This window comes from Lytechinus pictus, chromosome 1 (genome assembly GCF_037042905.1).
Source record: "Lytechinus pictus isolate F3 Inbred chromosome 1, Lp3.0, whole genome shotgun sequence".
NCBI lineage: Eukaryota > Metazoa > Echinodermata > Echinoidea > Temnopleuroida > Toxopneustidae > Lytechinus > Lytechinus pictus.
Genome location: NC_087245.1, coordinates 14812598 through 14833884, shown reverse-complemented (window position 1 = coordinate 14833884; position 21287 = coordinate 14812598). Strand labels below are relative to the sequence as shown.

General features: G+C 37.5%; 3 protein-coding genes across 4 annotated transcripts in view; 1 reads left to right on the top strand and 2 right to left on the bottom strand.

Annotated features, from left to right (window-relative positions):
* LOC129258005 (gamma-2-syntrophin-like) overlaps window positions 1-21287 on the top strand; it is a 47138-nt gene that overhangs the window by 19895 nt on the left and 5956 nt on the right. For both annotated transcript variants that reach the window (XM_064096840.1, XM_054896465.2), the window contains exons 5-17: window positions 4001-4058; window positions 4658-4701; window positions 11496-11537; window positions 14714-14798; window positions 16090-16172; window positions 16512-16660; window positions 17367-17496; window positions 17775-17813; window positions 18425-18541; window positions 18919-18990; window positions 19280-19432; window positions 20204-20296; window positions 21073-21183. In XM_064096840.1, the coding sequence (XP_063952910.1) occupies window positions 4001-4058; window positions 4658-4701; window positions 11496-11537; window positions 14714-14798; window positions 16090-16172; window positions 16512-16660; window positions 17367-17496; window positions 17775-17813; window positions 18425-18541; window positions 18919-18990; window positions 19280-19432; window positions 20204-20296; window positions 21073-21183 (1176 nt within the window). The remainder of the gene's footprint in view (window positions 1-4000; window positions 4059-4657; window positions 4702-11495; window positions 11538-14713; window positions 14799-16089; window positions 16173-16511; window positions 16661-17366; window positions 17497-17774; window positions 17814-18424; window positions 18542-18918; window positions 18991-19279; window positions 19433-20203; window positions 20297-21072; window positions 21184-21287) is intronic.
* On the bottom strand, window positions 7915-8717 carry LOC135153582 (uncharacterized). Its single transcript, XM_064096872.1, has one exon. The coding sequence runs from the start codon at window positions 8631-8633 to the stop codon at window positions 7998-8000; it is 636 nt and encodes a 211-aa protein (XP_063952942.1). The 5' UTR covers window positions 8634-8717; the 3' UTR covers window positions 7915-7997.
* LOC135153580 (uncharacterized) lies at window positions 9668-11021 on the bottom strand. The gene has a single exon (XM_064096859.1). The coding sequence runs from the start codon at window positions 10967-10969 to the stop codon at window positions 9755-9757; it is 1215 nt and encodes a 404-aa protein (XP_063952929.1). The 5' UTR covers window positions 10970-11021; the 3' UTR covers window positions 9668-9754.

Genomic DNA, 21287 nt, shown 5'->3' with positions numbered 1-21287 from the left:
AGACCTGATGAAAGGCCCAGTGGATAAAAGATTCAGATGAGAATTCATCTGCACAAATTCTTGCCTAAGATAATTTAGGACATAGCAAACTGTGGAGATTATTGAATCTTCAGTCTGCTATATGTGAACAGTTCTATTGTCAAAAGCTACCTATTACCTTTGGGTCAGACTTCTCTGTTGGAAAACTACTCAGAAATGAAAATGTCCTAAGTTATACCCCTGGAACCCGTAACATAAAGCTTAGCGATTGATCATACAGTTGATGGCACATTAGTTGTAATCAATTGTAAACTATCTTCTCTACAATCAAGCTCTAAAGTTGTGATACTGGCCTTGCGAATTAGGTACAGTATTTGACAGTCTTCCGTGAATCTAGACTGATACAACCGCTGTTTCGGAGGAGGTTTTCAACATATTCTGATTTTTTTGGTCCTGCTCGTAAACAGACAGATGACGGCCATTGGGCTCATAATGGTGGAACAAACAAACGCCGCTTAACTACAGCATCTATGGAGAAAGGGTGTGATTTTGCACCTTCCTCGATTACTCCTAAATTTCGCTTTTTGACAGGGGGAAAAAGGAAGAAATAATAAAGATGAATTTATATCAAATACAATACTTTTACCCTGTCAAAAAGCAAAATTTAGGAGTATTTGAGGAGGGTGCAAAAGTGCACCCTTTCTCCATAGACGTTGTTAAGTGGTGGGCGTTTGCTCCACCATTACGATCCCAATGGCCGTCATCGGTCTATTGACAGAGGGGATGCCGCGGAGCTAGATGAAGTCTCAGCGGAGCATATCCCTGACAGAAATATACCTATTTATCGGTCTACCGTGAATCATGCTTTGATTCCAGTTTATACCTTCATCAAACTGGGTCTACCAAAACTTGACAAAGGTTAGCATTGGATGGTGCCGAAGTCATCACCAATGTCATAGGGTGATACTGACCAGTGAGAGCAAGAAGGATGTAAATTCTCCTCTAAATTATATAATATATTGTCCTTATGTGTCCAAGCTCCTACTGTTGATGGAATCATGATCTTCTGTACCTGTTTGTTGATAATGGACCCATAGCTTTGATTAAAGCGAACAGAGATCAGTCATAGATGAGGAATGGCTATCCAGGTTAGTCTCTCTTGAAGCTGCTCCAGAGTGTAATTGCTTCCAGTCTCACTGGACCATTCTCAACATTTCTTATCAGTATTCATTACTAAATTTTCTCTTAATATCTCTAATAATATACTTAGATATGTATGAAAATGTAAATGTTTAATATGGTATCTTGTTGATACAAAGAAAAAATACTTTTTTGGATGGGTCACTATAAACTTCATTCTTCCAAGCTTGGAATTTGGCAAGTTTAATGTACACTTTAATTTAGAAACTGAATAAAAGTTGAAGAGTGGTTTTAGCTGGGGAAGAACATTAGAATATCCAATTCATTTCCCTCTTTACTTAAGTATTGCAACATATAGGATGCTCTTCCTGCTCAGAACAATGGTAAAAAAAGAAATATCTCTCAAAATCAACTTGTTTAAGGACAGGTTATATCAATCATTGAAACGAAGAAGAGTGGCTTGGGATGAGGCTATTATGTTGAGAAAGGGATGAGTAACAAAGATGACATGAAAAGCCCCTATCATGGTGATGGTGTTTGTGTATAGAGATCAAAGTATCAAATACAGAGATTGACTTTGATGAAAGCTAGTCCCTTTGAATCTGTCAAAATCACCTGGCTGATAGCTGGAGCATTTATTTTACCTCAGAGATGCTCAGTCTTTTTATTTCAGTATTATTTTTTTCTAGAAAACATAGAAAGTTGTTCCCATTTCTCGAATAAAGGAACAGGCACCCCCCCCCTAAAAAAAGAGACTGTATTACCTTTGACTCCCCTCCTTTCTGTTCTCCCTTTTCATCCTTTTGCTAAGTAATTATTTTGTAGTTTTCTTCTCTCTGTCTTTCCTAGGTTTGTTTGTCTCTGACAGATTCTTTCTTTCCCTCGCCTCCTCAGTTTCTGACTCTCTCTTTCCCTCACCTTCTCAGTTTCTGACTCTCTCACACACGTGCTCACTCACTTACCCCCCCCCCCCCCTCCTCTCTTTTCCCCCTCCCCCTAATCTCCCTTGCTTAGTCTCTATCTCCTCTCTTTTTTTTTCCTTTCTCACCCAGGTCTTTCTCTGTGATCGTCATCTCTCTTTCTCTGATCTTCTATTACAGTATAACCGCTTTTCTGGCATGTGATATATTACAGCGGTTTTCAAAATATATGCTTGGTAATTGTCCTTTTGTAAACATCAGAAGGAAGTCCTTTGGTCAAATGTAAACATGGCAGATGGACTGGATGTTTTAAAGCTAGATTCCTCCATTTTGATGAGTTTGTCAGTCATTGCTTCACGAATCCTCTTCGAAGCATTTTGGTCTAGTGGTTCTGACCTTTTCCTTTCAAGCAAGGATGGAGTAGGAATATAAAATATGCATGTACAGATATTGTAGAAAAAAATTAGCAACTATAAGTGGATAGCAAGCTTGACTTGCATTTTTGTTTAAAAGAGTTTAGGTAGCTACATGATGACCATGCCACAACTAGTTTCCTGATGATACATGCTACAACCAGTTTCCAATAAGATAAACAATGTAATCAATTGTGCATTTCAGTGCAAGTTCAAGTCTGTGGAAAAATATGGGGAAAAAATTTAATCATAGAATAAAAATTCAGTCATAGAACCGGTATATTGGCTCAGTTGGTAGAGCGTCCGTCTTTCAACCAGGAGTTAGGGAGGTCAAACCTTGGCCATGTTACAACCGATAATATTGCAGCAACGTATGATGTCACACCAACGCATAATGTCGCAGAGTGTGACGTTATGCGATGATCGTCCAACGCATAACGTCACATGTCGCAATGCATAATGTTGAAGCAAATTAGTAACGCATAATATCACACGTTGCAACGTATAATGTCGCAACAAATTACCGATGCGTAACATCACATGTTGCAACGCATAATGTCACAGCGACATTTGCTGCGACATTATCGGTTGTAACAGGCCGCGTCAGACCAAAAGACGTTAAAAGATGTGAGTTGCTGCTACTCCATTTGATATTCAACATTACAAGAGATAGAGCTAAGTCGATTTGGCGCTGCACAGTAACTGCCGAGCACATGATTAATTGGGCAAAACAAGTTTTCTAAGGATTTCTGTTTCAAACAATAAAATCTGGATTTTCGATTTTTTTTTCTTCAATTCATAAATATCAATGTGATCATTATTGTACAGGGCCTGATAATTATTATACCAAGAAGCGATTATAAGAAAATCTTGAAACAGGGAGTGATGTTTCAGCAAGATTCCTGATTCTACCTTTAAACTTGGAGATATAACTTGACTCTAAGCAGCAATGGCAAGCAATTGCCTTTCAGCCATCTTTACTAGGCTTTAAGAAGCCTAGAGTGTAATTTAAGCTGAAACATTTAATCGTCATCCCGTTTAAAATGTCACACAGGGTATAAAGTTGCAAGTTGCATGTTGCAAACTTACACGTTTTCACTGTGAACAGCAAAGTGATGTAAGAAATATAAATAGCAGCTCCCGATTTTGAAATTGTTGCCTCGTTTGTTGGCTGAATGGATAATTCATATTTATTTCTCTTATGTGGTCATATCTGAAGTTTTGTTTACTCAAAATCATTGAGAAATATCAATTACATAGTCCAGATATGCAATTACAAATGACATTTAATTTATATGTATGAACTTTTATTTTGATTAAAGATATTAACTTTGTACTTTTATTTCTCCCTTCTCTCTTATTCCCCCTCTCTCTTTCTCCTACCATTTCACACACCTCTCTCATCCTCTCTTCCCTCCTTATCCCCTCTCTCCCTTAACCCTTTTCTGGTTGTCTCTGTCTCTATATCTTTCTCTGTCTCTCTCTGTTTCTCACTTCTTCTCTCCCATCTTTCCTCCATCACTCTCCTGTATTCCATCATGTTATTAGGGAGGAGCAGAGCACAATATACCCATTCTTGTATCAAGGATATTCAAAGACCAAGCAGGTATATACAAAAAGAAAGAAAAAATAAAATCTTTCATTTTAATTAGCATCTTTGTCATAGTGTTGAGACTTGGTGAGATGAATTGCCCCTCTTATTCTAATACTCATGCTCTTCATGCTTGAAGTCTAAAAGAAATGTTACTTGGGTGAACTGAAAACATCATCATGATCAATACTGTGTTATGAGGTCATGATTCATTTATATAGGAGAAATATCAGAACTTATCTCTTTTTAAATAAGTTGATTGGTTCACAATTTGTTTTGTGTACCTTTGACATAAAAATATCGTGCAACATTTTTTAAATACCTCATGTCCCATTTAGTTTGTACATAAAATGCTGTTGAGGTTCGTTGCTGTGCTGTTGTCTTAATGTGATACAGGTGTATGTTCAGATCAATTCTCTGAAAGGGATGGTATCCTATGTATTGAGGTGTTCATTTAAAAAAAAAAAAAATGGAGATGTATTCCAGTGGATTTTTATATCAGAAGCAGACATGCCTGCTTACGCATGTTTTTTTAAGTAAAATGATTATTTCCAATTTGTAATGTGTTTCATCTGAAACTTAAATATTTCCTACCTTTATGCCTTTTCCCCCAGCTGATCAGACCGGTGAACTATATGTTGGTGATGCAATTTTAAAGGTAAGTTTAACTCATTTAGCATTTGTCTCAGGCTAGGGTCTGTTGAAAATACTATTATCAAATTTTGATCTAGATGTTAAGACTCTCGATGTGAAAAAATATTTTTTTTAAATATTCTTATTGAGTAATTTTGCTACACATGAGTTTTTGTTATCCTTATTTCCAATATAGCTTTCATTATTGTAATGGAAATGCAGTTTTAAAATAATGTTTAGTACCGTACTAAAATACTGAATGGGTCTGATAAATGAGGAAAGTCCCAAAGGGGTAAATATCCATTTGAAATCATTTTTAGACTTGCAGTATATTGGAAAATGGGAGTATATAAATCTTTCAGATGTGTATACAGCGCACTAGAAAAATTTCTAAATCTTCTAATTGTTTTATCAAATTCTTACAGCACTTGTAGCAGTTGTAGCAATTATCAGTAGCATTGAATAAGTAAAAATATATTGAGATAATGATGCCCATGTCAATATAGTTATGAACATATTTTGAGAAGAAAACACGTGGACAAATGATATGCCATTGCTCGCCGTTTAATTCCGTACGAGGCATCAAAACACAGAGGCAATATGCCTAAATAACATAAGAGGTGATAAACCTCAAAACAGTCTGAACAATGTCGTAAGACATAACGAAAAACTACATCTGTGGCATCCTATTAATCTTACTGAAAGATATGGTCACGTGATCGCCAGGAAGGGTAGTAACTCCTCCCTGGGACTGTTGATCACGTGACCCACCCGCAGGATAGTAGTTCCCACGGGTGTTTCCCTAAATCTTGGTAAACAACATCTTTGGAGCATATACTTTGATATCAATATTGGTGATCTGTCAGGTTTCAAACAAATTGTTTCTGAACAAAAACCTTCTACACTTCTAAAGCAATGTATCATGACATGCTCCTCCTTACCATTTACATATAAAAGTCATAATTAGCCATATAATGCTCTATGCTGCCTGTCCTTAAGTCCTACCCAACCTCCCAGCCATATTGTAGGCATAGTCACTTTAATATGACTATCTGGACAGTGGACTTCTTTAAACCTGAGAATATAATATGTATGACATATAAAAGTATACCTCTATCCTATGGCCATCTATTCAACAATGTTGTATATCTGCCTTCTTGATAAACTCGTAAGTGCCCTGCCCAACCTTCCAACCTTATGCAGGCCAATAAGTTACCTCCAGATGTCCTTGTTCCTAATCTAAAACATAAAATCATAAAATAATTCAATATCTCTCCCAACCTCCCAACCATGATGAATGACTGTCTAAATTCTGCCCAACCTCCCAGCCTTAATGCAGAAATCAATGTCTTTCCAACCTACCAACCATGCTGATCTACTGTCGTAACTCTGCCCAACCTCCCAACCATGATGACTGACTGTCTAAATTCTGCCCAACCTCCCAGCCTTAATGCAGAAATCCATGTCTTTCCAACCTACCAACCATGCTGATCTACTGTCGTAACTCTGCCCAACCTCCCAACCATGAGATGTTTAATAAGAATATCATAAATCGTGATACACAAAATGTCCTACACACGGTAATTCTCAACAGTAATTCAGCTCTACGCATGGACTAAGATATCAGCTTGTATGGTAACATATGTGCTAAAGTCACCGCTACACTGCATTGCCTCAGAAATATGCAACCTCCTTAACGATCCCGTGACTAAATTCTGTATTGACGCCAGGTCCTCCCATCCCGATAATATATTACCAATGTACCTGGGTGGGAGTGGAGGGGAAAAATTTGTTGCCTCGAAGGAATTTCAGACTGCAATGGCTTTATTACGTGCACACGTTACTAGTATATTCCACAACGCACATGTTTCCCGCTGTGATTAGATCACATGTTATCCGGTTAGTGATCACATGCACAATCTGTATCGATTTGGAGTTTTACACATTATATTCCTCTATGAACCTAACACTTGTTTCTCTCAAAAATTTACTGATCACTGAAAATGATCATTACCTTTTGAGAAGAAAACACGTGGACAAATGATATGCCATTGCTCGCCGTTTAATTCCGTACGAGGCATCAAAACACAGAGGCAATATGCCTAAATAACATAAGAGGTGATAAACCTCAAAACAGTCTGAACAATGTCGTAAGACATAACGAAAAACTACATCTGTGGCATCCTATTAATCTTACTGAAAGATATGGTCACGTGATCGCCAGGAAGGGTAGTAACTCCTCCCTGGGACTGTTGATCACGTGACCCACCCGCAGGATAGTAGTTCCCACGGGTGTTTCCCTAAATCTTGGTAAACAACATCTTTGGAGCATATACTTTGATATCAATATTGGTGATCTGTCAGGTTTCAAACAAATTGTTTCTGAACAAAAACCTTCCACCCAATTAATAATTTTTTTTTTTTTTTTTTTTGCCCCGTCATAAGTCGCATGATTCTGGAGCATACATGAACTTGTCATGCTTGCAAATAAAGCTACCTAATATATTGGCATGGAGCTGCATTAAACACTTAACCTCACATGAATAGATGCAAAATGCCTATAAAAGGACGTTCTTTCTAGGGTAAACTAAAGCAACTTCTAGTTGATATAATCATCTCAGGACTAAATGCATATAAGATGGAGGATACTGAGCACAATGGCCTGGATAAGGCATTAGTATTACACACCATTTACAAACATTATCATGTAGCCCTTACAGCAAAACCTTCCAAAGACCATCAGTATCCTTTCAAAGAGTATAAACAAAACAGTATATTTTGCTCTCCTGTCTTAATTATCGTCCTTTCTTTCCCAGTTCGTTTTCGGTTCTCAAATTTATGCACGTCACCACAGGGACAGCCCCGTCTTGCGATTTCTGATCAACTAAGCAATTCCAAGAGTAAATAATGTATTGTACTACTACAATAAACTTAATAAGCTTTACCAAGCTGATTCATTCGAAAGAATTGGTTTGTCATAATTGACCTATACACTCTCCCGTGCAGTCCCTGCTTCTCACCCCTAAAATATGAAGAATAAAAAAGAATTGTTCGTCTATCTATTCATTCTATTCAGTTGTTCTTTCTTTCTTTTTACTTCCAAGTGTTATTATCCTCAATCCAGACACGTGCATATCATTATTGATAATGGCAAGGTAGTACTGTCGACGGTGCCCTTCACAAAGCCCGTAAAATGAAGTATGTACATAAACGACTAGAAACAATAAACGTAATAACACTAAGATACATTACAAAAAAAAAAAACCTTGCCAGAAGCCTCGAGTTCCCAAAATGTTTCTCAAGCTCCTCTCCTCTCCATATCTAAACAAATCCTGCTTCCCTTGCTGCAGTTCTGAAACTGTCAATGAGAATGTCTGAACCCGAATCAGAGAGGTGCACTCTATCTCTATTGAAGAGGCTGTGGATTGTGGGGTCAAATTCATGTTTGATGATGGTGGTATCCGACATCCTGGCTAGTTTCCTCCTAGCGTATTTGTTAAGAGACTTACGAACTCCATCCAAGGCCTCCTGTGAATTAGAGCCTTGCTTGCGACCATAGTAGAAGAGCCGCGGTAAAATACCAGACCAGGTGATATGGGTGTGCGGCATTCTCGTGCGTAGATCTTGGATGGCTGTGTCAATTGCCATCCTGCACCGGCAGACATCATACTGTCCGATGTCATTTGATCCTAAGTGGACAATAGCTAATGCAGGAGGAGTGCCGCATCTCAGCCGGTTAGAGACCATCCTGGGGAGATCCTGGAGCGTGGTGCCGCCTTGCCCATGCCAGCGGACCACGATACCTCGCTCTCCAAATTGCTGATAGTTGCGTTGTGAAGCTCGTTCTTTTGCTCTTCTGACCAGGCTATCCCCTACAATCCAGATCCAGTTTCCAGTCCCCTCTGCAATAAAAAAATGAGAGTTCCCGGAAGTAACATGTTCTACACATGTACACATGCCCAGTGCACTGACATCTTTCTTGTCATATTACATTTATAGCTGATTGGCTATTATCTCTGTTATTGTACTTTGACAACTGATTGTAGTTAAGTTGATAAGTAGGTTAGGATGTATTATGTAAAGAGCTTTGAGAAAGTTTAAAAGGCACTATATGAATATTGAATTATTACTCATTATTGTCATCATGAACTTGGATATCCGTTCACACGCAAAGGGTAATTACAAATATGCACCCTATGCAGTATCCAATTGTCTACATTGTTATTAGCCGGCTAGATATATCTTTATTATTATTGTGTTACTTCTGCTTACATACATGTTTAGACAAATTACAAATGTGCTCCCCATGTAGAAACCCACTACTCGGCTAACTGGATTCTACCTTTATTATTATTGTATAGTTATGAATAAATGTAATAATACGTGGATGAAACTGCGACCAAGTATAGCGAATTATAAGTATGCTTCCTGAGTAGTAACCACAGGAACCATCCATAATTGTTTGCCCATAGCTTACATAACCTTCCCACATAGTTAGCTGTGGTACAATGTCGCAATAGGTCACCTTATGTAACGTAGATAGGCATCACTACGCCATCTACCCATGGTCATAATTTGCTCGGGAGGTATACCCTTTAGGGCTGCCATTGTGGCTGCCCCAATGCGAAAGGAGTGTGTTCCATATTGGTTACCCCCGACCCCCGACACAAACAGTGCCTTCTTCAATACTGCATTGAACTGATACCTGGAAAGGGGGGAGCCATTCATATAGCAGAAAAGTGGCCCTCTCCCTTTAGGCCGTACCCGTAAGTACGTCTCCATAGCCTTGACAGGGCATGTGCCCTCTGTCTTATTTTCTTTGATTTTAAGCGTGGTACCCCTCCCGTATTGGTCTGTCTTTGAAAATCTAATCTGTACCAACATGAATTGTGAATTTTCTTCCTGACCCCATTGGATATCATCTATAGCCAATATCTTCCTCCCATCATCACTCTGACTCTGAACCGTGAATTATCCAACCCTCAAGAAGCCAAAGAAAGCCAACAAAATGCTGCTTGAAACATTGACTCATACCTCGAGATTTGCAGCCGGCACGCCTGGGCGTTTGCCCTCTTTGTTTACCCACTGTTGATGAATGGGGGCAGGGCCCCTTGCCGAACACCACCCCCTACTACGTGGAGGAGCCACAACTCCCCGTTTATCTCCGCCCAGGAACCCCCTGTGGCATGAAATCGGTGCCGAAATTCTATATCGTAGTCCCTCCAACCATATCCGTAGTAGCGTGAAGCAGCAGAACGAATGAGGTGACAGTACTTCAGAATTTCATGAGTGTGTCGTGGATTTGCTGCCAGATAGACGCTCATGTATATTAGGAAGGCATTTGTCCAAATTTCAATGGACATGATTTTGTTTTTGGAGGGGGCATTGTAGGGCTTTAACACCCATTTTCCTTCCTCCTCGGCTATTGCCAGATTAGTTCTCTGTTCTGCTGCTTCGCGCAGTGTGTGGGAGGCTACATCTTGGGCGTTAACTAACAGATTTAGATTCACATACTCCCCCTTCCAAATCTTTTCTTTTATGCTTTGGGGAATAGATACACCCAGTGTGTCACCTACAGGGTTTAACGGGGAATGGTGAGGGTGGTGATAGCCTCTATTCATGTTCTCTGTGTTAGGTCTACGTTCTGTATTGATTATGGTTTGGTTATTTGGCCCTGTGGCCTCATTATCATGGACACAGTGTGAATTTTGAGTTAGGTCAGTTCTTATCTGAACACTAGGAGGTACAATTGCGGGGAAGGATGATGTGAATGGGGTCTCTCGTACCATCCCAGACTGACTTCGTTCTCTAATATTGTGCGATTCGTGACCTGTAATGTTATTATTAGTATGGCCAGGTACGTAGAACGAATCTGTATGATCTTGTATTTGTACTGACATGTATTCAGGTCGAGAAGGCTCACCTGCGGTATTATTACTAGTGCTGGGCCTGGGACAACTCTGAGTCTGACCCTGAGTGGATGGTAATTGCAGCACAGGCCCTTGTGAAGCTGCTGGCCTCTTATTAGCTGGACGGCTGGGTGAACGGCCGGATGAACGACCCTGCTCAACGTCAATGGGTTCTGGCGCTGCTCCTACTGCAGTGGCTGCGGGGGCTTGTCCGGGCTCATTTCCCGTCGTACTCGTAGGCCTACCGCTTCCCGGTGGAGCTACCGTCCGAGTTGCGTGTGAGGCAGCTGTCGTTTTTGTCTGGCGGGTGCCTCGACTTCTACCTCGTTTTGCCCGAGAACGCGTCTGAGCCGGTTCAGTGGTGGCCTTTCTCCTCTTCCCCATTGTTTTCCGATTCTGTTCGATTATGGAATGACTAAAATAGAAGACAAATATCGCTATTCCGTCATTGGGGAAAACAAAAACGTTGCGACCTCCTAATAAATTTGTTGCCTCGAAGGAATTTCAGACTGCAATGGCTTTATTACGTGCACACGTTACTAGTATATTCCACAACGCACATGTTTCCCGCTGTGATTAGATCACATGTTATCCGGTTAGTGATCACATGCACAATCTGTATCGATTTGGAGTTTTACACATTATATTCCTCTATGAACCTAACACTTGTTTCTCTCAAAAATTTACTGATCACTGAAAATGATCATTACCTTTTATAGAATACAATTCTTAAATGTTTTATAAATGACGTTGAACATTTTCAGAATGTATCTGGTTTCATGGAGAGGAATATATCTACTTTTACTACCTCCTCCCCCTCCTACCCCTACTCCTCTTCCTCATTTCCTTCTCTATTTCATTTTTAATCCTTATCTTTTTTTCACCCCCCTTTTTTTGTCTATTCACACAGGTCAATGGACTTTCAATAGAAAGAGCAACTCATGATGAAGCAGTAAGTGCTCATATTTCATATGATATTCTGATGAGAGCTAACAAAGTATCATTAGACTGACAAAGTTTTTTTTTAATTCTTATAATGAACAAACCATTCAATGCACTACTACCAGTTTGTCATTGTTTTTTTCTCTCTCATATATTCTCTTCAAAATATTGACAAAAAAAATTATCTCAGATTGTTTAGGATGCAAAGAACTGCTCATTATTTCCCAAAATAAAATTCCCCAGTGTAGTGGTTATGTTGTGAATAATTCAGTCCTATTCAATCAGACATCCATAGGCACTTGAATCACAGCACACATCACTATCTTCAATCAAATGATGACAATTTTCAAGAGAGTGGCTTCTATTGTTGTCATATTCCCGCCCTGATAATAAGACATCTTTTATTTAGGCTCTCCCCTATGCAGTGAAAAGGTAGAATTGAATTATGTAGTATGTAGGAACAAAGAAAGCATATGCCTTCCCCAATTGAAGATACCGCCAACCCTCCTTTCAACTGGTTTGTAGAATGGAGAGAGGAAATTGCATTCTCCATGGGGCTGCATTGTAACTGGTCCGTTCACACGATCCAGGGGATTTATGACGAGTTGTTCGTGAAGTTTGACTTAACGAATGAATGGTGTAGAATAAGCCAAACAAGTTAAAACCTACATGTATTCACCTAAAGTTGAAATATACATATATTGATTAACATTTAAATTTTTCATTGTAGAGTATGTAGACGGCTAACATTCAAATATATCACACTTAGTTAAATCATCCACATCCGTAGAAAAATGGTCTTACAAATATTGAGCTTATATTGTGGCACTTGATAATTCCAATCATTCGGAAGATCTCTTGTAGATGACGTACCAAGAGCTTTATGAAACAGTCTTGGCCTCTGAAGTGGTCAGAATTTTCATAAACTACTTCTTCAACATGATTGAATGTGTACAGCTCACGATGGGGGACCGCTTGGTAAACATGGAATAAAACATGAACAGGAGTTCCTGTCCAGTGAACACAAAAGAGTTGTGTCTAGAACATTCTATCCATGTCCATGTGATGTTGTTTTCCACATGCCCAACTGCACCTTAGTGTCTTGTTTGATGTTCTGTAAAGCTGCAGCAAATAGTCAACATAAAGCACAAATTACACGGTTTGGAGGAAATGAATGGATGCCTTGATCAGATTTTAGTTCCATTGGGAGGTCCTTGCGATGTTTTGTGCAAGCTAATGGGCCTCTTATCAGGAAAACGTTATAAAAGAGTAGAGCAAAACATTTCATTGCAATGCAGCATGACAAATTATGTTGTGCTACTCAAGATGTGTTTATACCAAACATGCAATCAGCCTTTACACAAAACAAGCATTTTGACAGCTATAGTACATTATGGGAGATGTTTAGCTTGGTTGTGCACAATGGTTCGGTACTGCAGCAAACTGTGCAGGTAATGGGAACATTCCATTATCTTTACAGTATAAGATGTATGCACTGTCCTTGACATTATCTAAAGCATTGTATTTATTTCTGTGTAATGAAAGTAGTGAAAACACAACAATAATGGAGTCATATGTAGAGGGTATCTAACATGTCTGGAAGCATTCCAAATTCTTGCTTACCAGCCCCACTTTGTGTTGTGTGATTTGAGTTAAAGGAAAATGAAACATTTGGAATAAGTAGGCTTGTGTCGGAACAGAAAAATCAAAGAATGAGAACAAAGAAAGTTTGAGAAAAATTGGACAAATAATGAGAAAGTTATGAGCATTTGAATATTGCAATCACTAATGCTATGGAGATCCTCCCATTGGCAATGCGACAAGGATGTGTGATGTCACATGTGAACAACTTTCCCTTTGATGGACTATGAAATACCCTCAAAATGTCTCTTTCTGCTTTTTCTTGTGGGGATACAAACTCTTTATCCATGATGTATTCTTTAAAATACTGTATTACATGCCCTCCCATAGAAAGAACACATGATCTACTGATAGAAGTGATAAAAGAGGCAATTTAAGTGAAATATATACTAAAGTAATGGGAGAGTTGTTCACAAGTGACATCACACATCTTTGTCGCATTGCCAATTTGAGGATCTCCATAGCATTAGTAATCGCAATATTCAAATGCTCATAACTTTCTCATTATTTGTCCGATTTTTCTCAAACTTTCGTTGATCTGTTTCTTTGATTTTTGTATTTTCACACAAGCTATCTTGTTCCAAAGGTTTCATTCTCCTTAAAGGAGAATGAAACCCTTGAAACCAGCTGAATCCACATCAAAGAGAAAAATCAAAGAAACATATTGTTGAAAGTTTGAGGAAGATTGAATGAATAATAAGAAAGTTATGAGCATTTGAATATTGAGATCACTAATGCCATGTAGATCCTCCCATTGGCAATGCGACCGAGATCTGTGATGTCACACACGTACAACTCCCTCATTACTTTAGTACTTATTTCACTTATATTCTCACTTTTATAGAGTCTATCACAAGGTGAGATGTTCTCTTTATGATAGGACAAGTACAGAGGTTTCACAAAATTATATCATTGATGAATCGTTTGTCATATGATTAGAATGAACAAAAAGAGATGTTTTGGGGTATATTTTCAGTGTCCAAAAGGGGAGAGTTGTTCATCTGTGACATCATAGATCTTGGTCGCATTGCCAATAGGAGGATCTCCATAGCATTAGTGATCTCGACATTCAAATGCTCATAACTCTTCTATTGCTAGTCCTATTTTACTCAAACTTTTGTTGATCTTATTCTTTGATTTTTCTGCTTTCACAAAAGCTAACTTGCTCCAAGAGTTTCATTCTCCTTTAAAAAGGGTGTTTTTTATCCATGTCACAGGTGGGAGGGGGTGTTCCCTTGCTTTTGGGGTAAAACTGAGATAATTCCAGTAAAACATAAATTAAAGAATAAAACATTTTAAACAAAGCTCTCACACTTTGGGCCTGTCTTACACAGAATTGTGAAAGAAACTGTGATTGATGTCAATTATGTAGATAATAGATATATCAATCTCAATTCGGTTTTGATTTGAATATGTCGCAAGTCTTTGTAAGACGTGGTCCTGATTTCCTATATTTGAATGAGAGTGGTGTAGCTTACTGTGTACATCTTGCCAAGTACAGGCCAGTTTTTTTTTTTATTAAGACCAAAAATTAATTTCTTGCAGGTGATAGCACTAAAGAATGCTGGTAACGAAGTTCAACTGACAGTCAGGCATTTCAGAGCAGCAACGCCATACCTCAAACAAGCAGGTTAGCAAAGCTTTAGAAACATCTTTTGTCTTGTTGGGTCATTGGTTGATGTACTTTAATACAGCATTTAATTTATCCAAAAGATATCCATAAAGCGCTCTACCTGAATTTTATCAACCAAGTCATCATTTTCTGACTTACCTGTATACGAGTACGTAATTTGTCTACCAAGGGCCTTGGGAGCCTTCAAGTGATATTAGTATTGGTGGTGATTTTTATTTGTAAACAACATTTTTTAATCAATAGCCAGGTTTGTATTTCATCTGCCAAACCACAAATGCCTGATTCTGTGAAAATTGTTCACCTAAGTGATAACTTCCAACCAATGAAACTGTATTGTATTGTGATCTGTCATTGAAAATAGTAATTTTTTTTCTCTCTCTTTGAATTTGTGTGTGAGAATGTTTTTCATTTTTAACTATCCGTGGGGTACGGGGTCCCAAACATAGAGGAGGAAGTATGTTTTGTGCTAAATTATAACAAATTTGTATATTTTCATCTTAAATCAATTTGTGTTTTAATTACATTATTATTCTGCTTGCATTTTGATAGCAGTAAAAGGAAAGGTTGTCTCAACCTACAAGGTCTCTTAATGTGAAAGAAAAATAAAATGATCAACTTCCATCAACCAATGCCAGACAGACAGACAGATAGACAAATCAATTACTTTTTTAATATTATTTCATGCATCAGGAAGAAGGTTGCTTCAACTCCAAAGGGCTTTAGAATGAGAAAATGTATCAGCAGCTCATATATCAATAATTCATATCAGCTGTGTTCAAAATTCTTTTGAGATGTACTTTGTATTTCGGCATTGTCAATCTTTATCATTTGCAAAATTATGTTATTGGTTGTCAATTTCATTTCAATTTGTTTTCTGCTGTTGAATATATTCTAACAAATTATAGCTAATGCATTTCGGTACGATGTGTTTATAACGTGTATATTATTTTAATTGTGTAATTTAGTCTTCATCCCTTCTCCCCCTCTCCCTCTTATCTGATCTTTTCTATCCCCCCCCCCCCTCTCTCTTTCCTCTCTCCTCTTCTCTCTCATTTATTTTTCTCTTGACCCCCTTTCCTGTCTTATCTTTTCTCCTCTCTTACTTTTCCATTTTCTTCCCTTTATTTCTGTGTCTGATTTGTTGTGTGGGGGTCTTTCCACTCCTTCCTTTCTGTTTCTCTCTGTCTATGTCTATGTCTCTGTGTGTCTGCCTCTTTCTTCCCCCTTCTCTCTCCCTCTCTCTCTTGCTCTCCCATTCTCTACCTTGCTCTCCTTCTTTGCCTCTCAGCTAAGTTAGCAGACAGAGGGAAGTCTCCAGATAATAACAACACAACAGAAAACAGTTTGACAAATGGTGGTGAAGGCTGGCAGGTTAGTTGATTTCTTATGTTTTGGTGACAATCCTTGTTGTTATTGGCAGCAAAATAAATAGTTTTGATATATTAAAGAGGATTTTTCATCCGCTTTTGGGTAGGGAAAATTATAATTTGTTGAAAAATGGCAACGTTAGTGAAGTCAGATGATTATTGCACAAGATGTAATGTAATTTCAGGAAATTTATTGAAATTCACATTCGTTGCCTGCAAAAACAAAAAGAAATCTGATTATTTTATCATGTTTCATTCTTTAGGCCTTTTTTTATGTCATAAACTTGACAGTTTTCTGTGTTCTAGATGGTTATTATTATTGATAATTCTCGTTGTTTGGCAGACGAGAAATGCCTCATCCACAACAGCAACCGTTCACAACCAATCCCCAAGGCCACAGCCAAAGTTGCAGACGAGATGGGTTGATATGCTCTCAATATCATTACTCATGGCGAGAGTTACAAGATATTCAAGTGGAACAGATAAAATCAGGTGAGATTATTTTCAATATCAAAGCTTTTTATATATTCTTTATGTATGCCACATACACATTTGCTCTTAAGAATTATTTAGAAATGAGGTGAAATAAATACACCATTTTAGTCTAGTGCTGTACAGAAAGTATGTCAGTGTTAAGAAATTCCTGTCCTTTCAATAATGACGGTAAATCTTGAGACCCTTTCAAAACATTCACAAGTCTTGGAAAATCCATACTTCCCTTATACTACTTGTTGGTTCTCAATGACCTATCCATCCCTTTAATTTTTCATCTATTTATATTTGTGTATTTTACCAATCAAATGGTAAGTCCATTTTAGATCAACCCACAGGGTATAAAACCATAGACCTCTAAGTTTACCCATGAGGTTTTGCAAAACCGAACTCACCAGTATTTATCATTCATTCTGTGGCAATTCTCAAATAGTATAATGAATGTTACGTAAAGACAAGGACTATTCTCTCTTACCTCAAAGAAATTCAATTCTACATTCATATCCAGAGAAACCCATTATTTATACTTGTACGTATGAAATTGAAACTGATACAAAAGAATGGATACAGATATATAATTGGGAAAAGACAATTGAAATGCAGTTTATGGGGGGAGATCAGAGAACACCTGTCAAGGCTGATCCAACTTGTGTATTTGTACATTCTGACAACAAAACAATGTGTGTACCCATCTTACGTTTTGTAGGCCGAATACGTTTGAGGTGATAGGTGTTGATGGAACGTCTTCAGGGACTCTCCTTTGCCAGAGTTCAACAGAGCTCTTAGACTGGCTCAAAGTTATCAACTCAAGTGTAGCAACCCTCAATGCCCAGTCAGTGAGTACAGACACTTTAATGGGAAGTTTATGTTGAAATGGGTTCTGGTTTGATGTTGAGATTTAAAGGGATTAAATGTTTAGTTGGAATGGAATATGACTTTAAATCTTAATTTACATTTGATATTTTTATTCAAGTTTAATTTAGACCATGAGTTTGAGTTCAAAATCAAGATTGAGGTTTAAGTTTTGAATTGGTCATGACTAAAGAAAGCATCTAGGATGCAAACATGTAAAGTAATTTCATTATTTAATATTTCTTTTCTTAATCCATCGTAGATGAAGCTGTCAAATGATCTCTTACCTCCAGTAGATCAAGTAAGTTTGGACAAGTTTTGATTTTCAATAGTGGTTATGATGATGATTATGATGATGATGTCAACAAAGATGATTACCATAATTATAATAATAAGTTTCTGTAATGATAATAATATTTATTATAATGATGATGCTGATGATTATGTTCATGCTGGTGATTATGTTGATAGTTTTTATTTGTAGTATCAATGATAATGATAATGGAAACATCCATGATGTTGATGATGATGATGCCTGTACTCACTTCCAAACTTCTTCAATTTCCTGTACATCCCTCACCCATGCCTCCTTCTTTTCTTCCTCCTCACATCTTTTCTCATCTCTTTCCTCCCTGGTCTCATCTCTTTCATCTCTCACTTTACTCTCCTCTCTCTCTCTTCTGCACAATCTCTTTGTTAAATAAATATATAATATAGGATTTATAAAATGCATGTATCTACCTTGTTAGATGCAAAAGGTGTTAACTTTTTCTCTCTCATCCCCCCTCTCTCTTAATTCCTGTCATTCACTCCTTGATTCTTCCCCTCCATATCTCGTCTACCCTCTCTTCCTCTTTTTACTCCTTCTGTATAACAGTACTCCTAATTCTTAATTATCTCTTTCTATCGTAGATCATGCACTTTGGTTGGGTAGAAGAGAGACTTGCAAGCAACTCACATCACAACATATGGAAGCCTAAATTCCTGGCAATAAGAGGGGCCGATGCCCTCATCTTTGAATCACCACCAGTAAGTTAACCAAAGTTATAATATATTAACAACATGATTGACAGAAGATCTTTATTTTGATTGATGTTATAACATTAGGAAACATTCTGTTTTTATCACAATCCAAGCATACTTCATCATCTTACTCTAACCATTTCACATCTAATAATACATCATCAAATGGATGCTGTCCATTACTCCAATTTAGGAGGCAAGCAGGCAGATGTTAGGCTGATGTTACTGGTGTGAAGAAAGATGTTCTCAATTAGTTTCTGCTTTGCTAGTGAAGACATTGCAATCTTTCAAAGATCATATTAACGTATTTCCACAAGTCATCATTGCTGTAGATATTTCTTTGAAGCATCGATGATACAATATCTTGTTTGTTATTTCTACAGGTTAACCCTAGAGACTGGATTAGGTGTGAGAGAAGTTACAAACTTTTTGAAGTTGTTTCAAGAATATTCAAGGTATGTTTGATACATATTTTGTTTTTAACTCATGAGAAGGATGTCCACTTAAGAAAGTAGTGTAAAGAGATACACTATTTGCAATTGATTGAATAGTGGTGAAAAATGTAGATAGCTAGATTTAAACCATTGAAATTTTGAGAGATCAGCACTGGTAACCAGAAACCAAATTAAAAAAAAAAATGGAATGGAAGGGCTAGATATCAAGTTCTAAAACAATTCAAAAATAGATTAAAAACAGAAACTACTTCAATATTGTAACTTAAACTATTATTTGAAATGATTACAGGATTCTGAACTCCAAGATGACCGAGCCCATTGCTTCCTCCTTCAGTCCGGAGCAGACGACTGTCATTATCTTAGCGTAGAGAACAGGAGTGAATTAAACGTCTGGCAGAGTGCGGTCCTCAGAGCAACTCATGCATCAGTCAGTAAACTTGGTGTAAGTTTAATTTTGGGATGTTCTTTTATTCTGCTTAGATGTCACTTTTTACACCCACTTTTTTCATATCCCTTTTCTCTCCGCCTCCCCCCCCCCCTTCTCTCTTTCTTTCTCTTTCTCTCTCTCTTTCATTTTAAAATTCCCATGCAGACAAAGTCTGGACGGGGTTTTAAGTGCTGTACTTGTTTGCCCCTCATATGTCACCCTCCACCTCAAAACCTACAATAAGGAACCTTAAGATAAGATTTTCATATACTATGGAAGTAGAACACTCAATAAATGCAGCTCAATTTTGAATTTGGAGACTGTAGGTCAAAGGTCATTATACAGGCAAAATTAAACTTATTTGCAATGAATCGCAAATTTTCATCACAAATAACAGACCAGGGGCCCGTAACAAAACTTAGCAATGATCGTGGAACATTTTTCTACGATTGATTCCATTGACTACAATGTACAATCAATCGTGAAAATCAAGCGTACGATGAATTGCGAACTTTTGTTTTACGGGATCCAGCAATTGATTGCAAATTTGCATTTTAATCATGGAACTTATTGATTTTTGGACTGAAAAAAAAAAATTTGTAATGAGTGATAGGTTCTTCCAACACCCTCCTTAGATATGTGAAAAGTTGTGTGTTTCAACTTTCAACTGAACTCAATATCAATTTCTTCTAAAGAAAAAATACTTTTACACAATTAGTTCAAGTGAGTTGATTATTCAATGTTTGAATCACCCTGATTTTTGTCTGTTTCCTCTCTCACCAATAGACCAAGACATATGGATGCACGTGGAGGAAGAGGGTCGTAGGTTTGACCCTTGACCTAGAAACTGGTTTCACTCTGTTCGATGCTCATAACAAGGTAACTGACATCACCAATTTACACAATAGTGAGAACCGACATGAAAACGTATGATAAGAGTAGGAATTTGTGACTTTTAGTATAAAATGGTCTTCCTTCATTTTATTATATGTGCATGTGGATAAGTTTTCATAGTATTGAGAACAACACTGATTCAATAAATGCAGCTGTATTAGCTGAAATTTTCAGTGTTTTTTCTTTTTTCTTTTCTTTTCATTAGTTTTGTGAGTGCATCTTTGCTAAACATCCACTGGTGTACATTTTCATTGCTACAAAAGAAGACAACTTCAGAATCATATAACAAATCATGGAAAGTGTGGGGAAAGTCACTCATTGTAGATGATATCTGTATCATATTGTAGAGTATATTGTTTCTATTCTTTTTTAAACCTCATGTATTACTTTTCCTTAATGATTACATAATATATTCAGTGATTTTCTGTCTAAATCTCCATTTCTGGATCCTTAAAAAGAATTAAGTTAAGCCATTTCTAAGAGGATTTTCTCTTAGTAGTTTAGCAGCCATGCCTGTTCACTTTCCTGGGGCATGTTTCATACAAGATGTTATAATTTTGCAATAGTTAAAAGCTACTGAAATCCTTCAATATGATTGGTTGTCAGTGAATTTGTGTAGAAATGATGCATTTGTTATTATATCAAATCTTTATAAAATGGGAACCAGAACAATTGTAAGATTTAGGTTTTTGTCATCTCAAGACAAATAATTTAATCGGAAGTTTTGCATGAAAATGTTCATTTATTCTTATTCAATACAGGCTCTGCTGTGGCGGTATCGTTTCTCACAACTTAAGAATTCCTCGGATGATGGCAATGCAAAAGTCAAACTCCAATTCACTAATGCCAACACCGGTCAGCTTGAAATGCAGGTAAAGATTCATATGAATTAGAATATAAAATATGTTGAAGAGAGAAGAAGGGAAAAACCCCATCAGAATTCAAATTCATAAGATGGATCACAATCTGTATATGA

What these genes read in the sequence shown, in the direction of transcription:
- LOC135153580 (XM_064096859.1), bottom strand. Translation starts at nt 10,969, where the DNA reads ATGGGGAAGAGGAGAAAGGCCACCACTGAACCGGCTCAGACGCGTTCT.
- LOC135153582 (XM_064096872.1), bottom strand. Translation starts at nt 8,633, where the DNA reads ATGTGTACATGTGTAGAACATGTTACTTCCGGGAACTCTCATTTTTTT.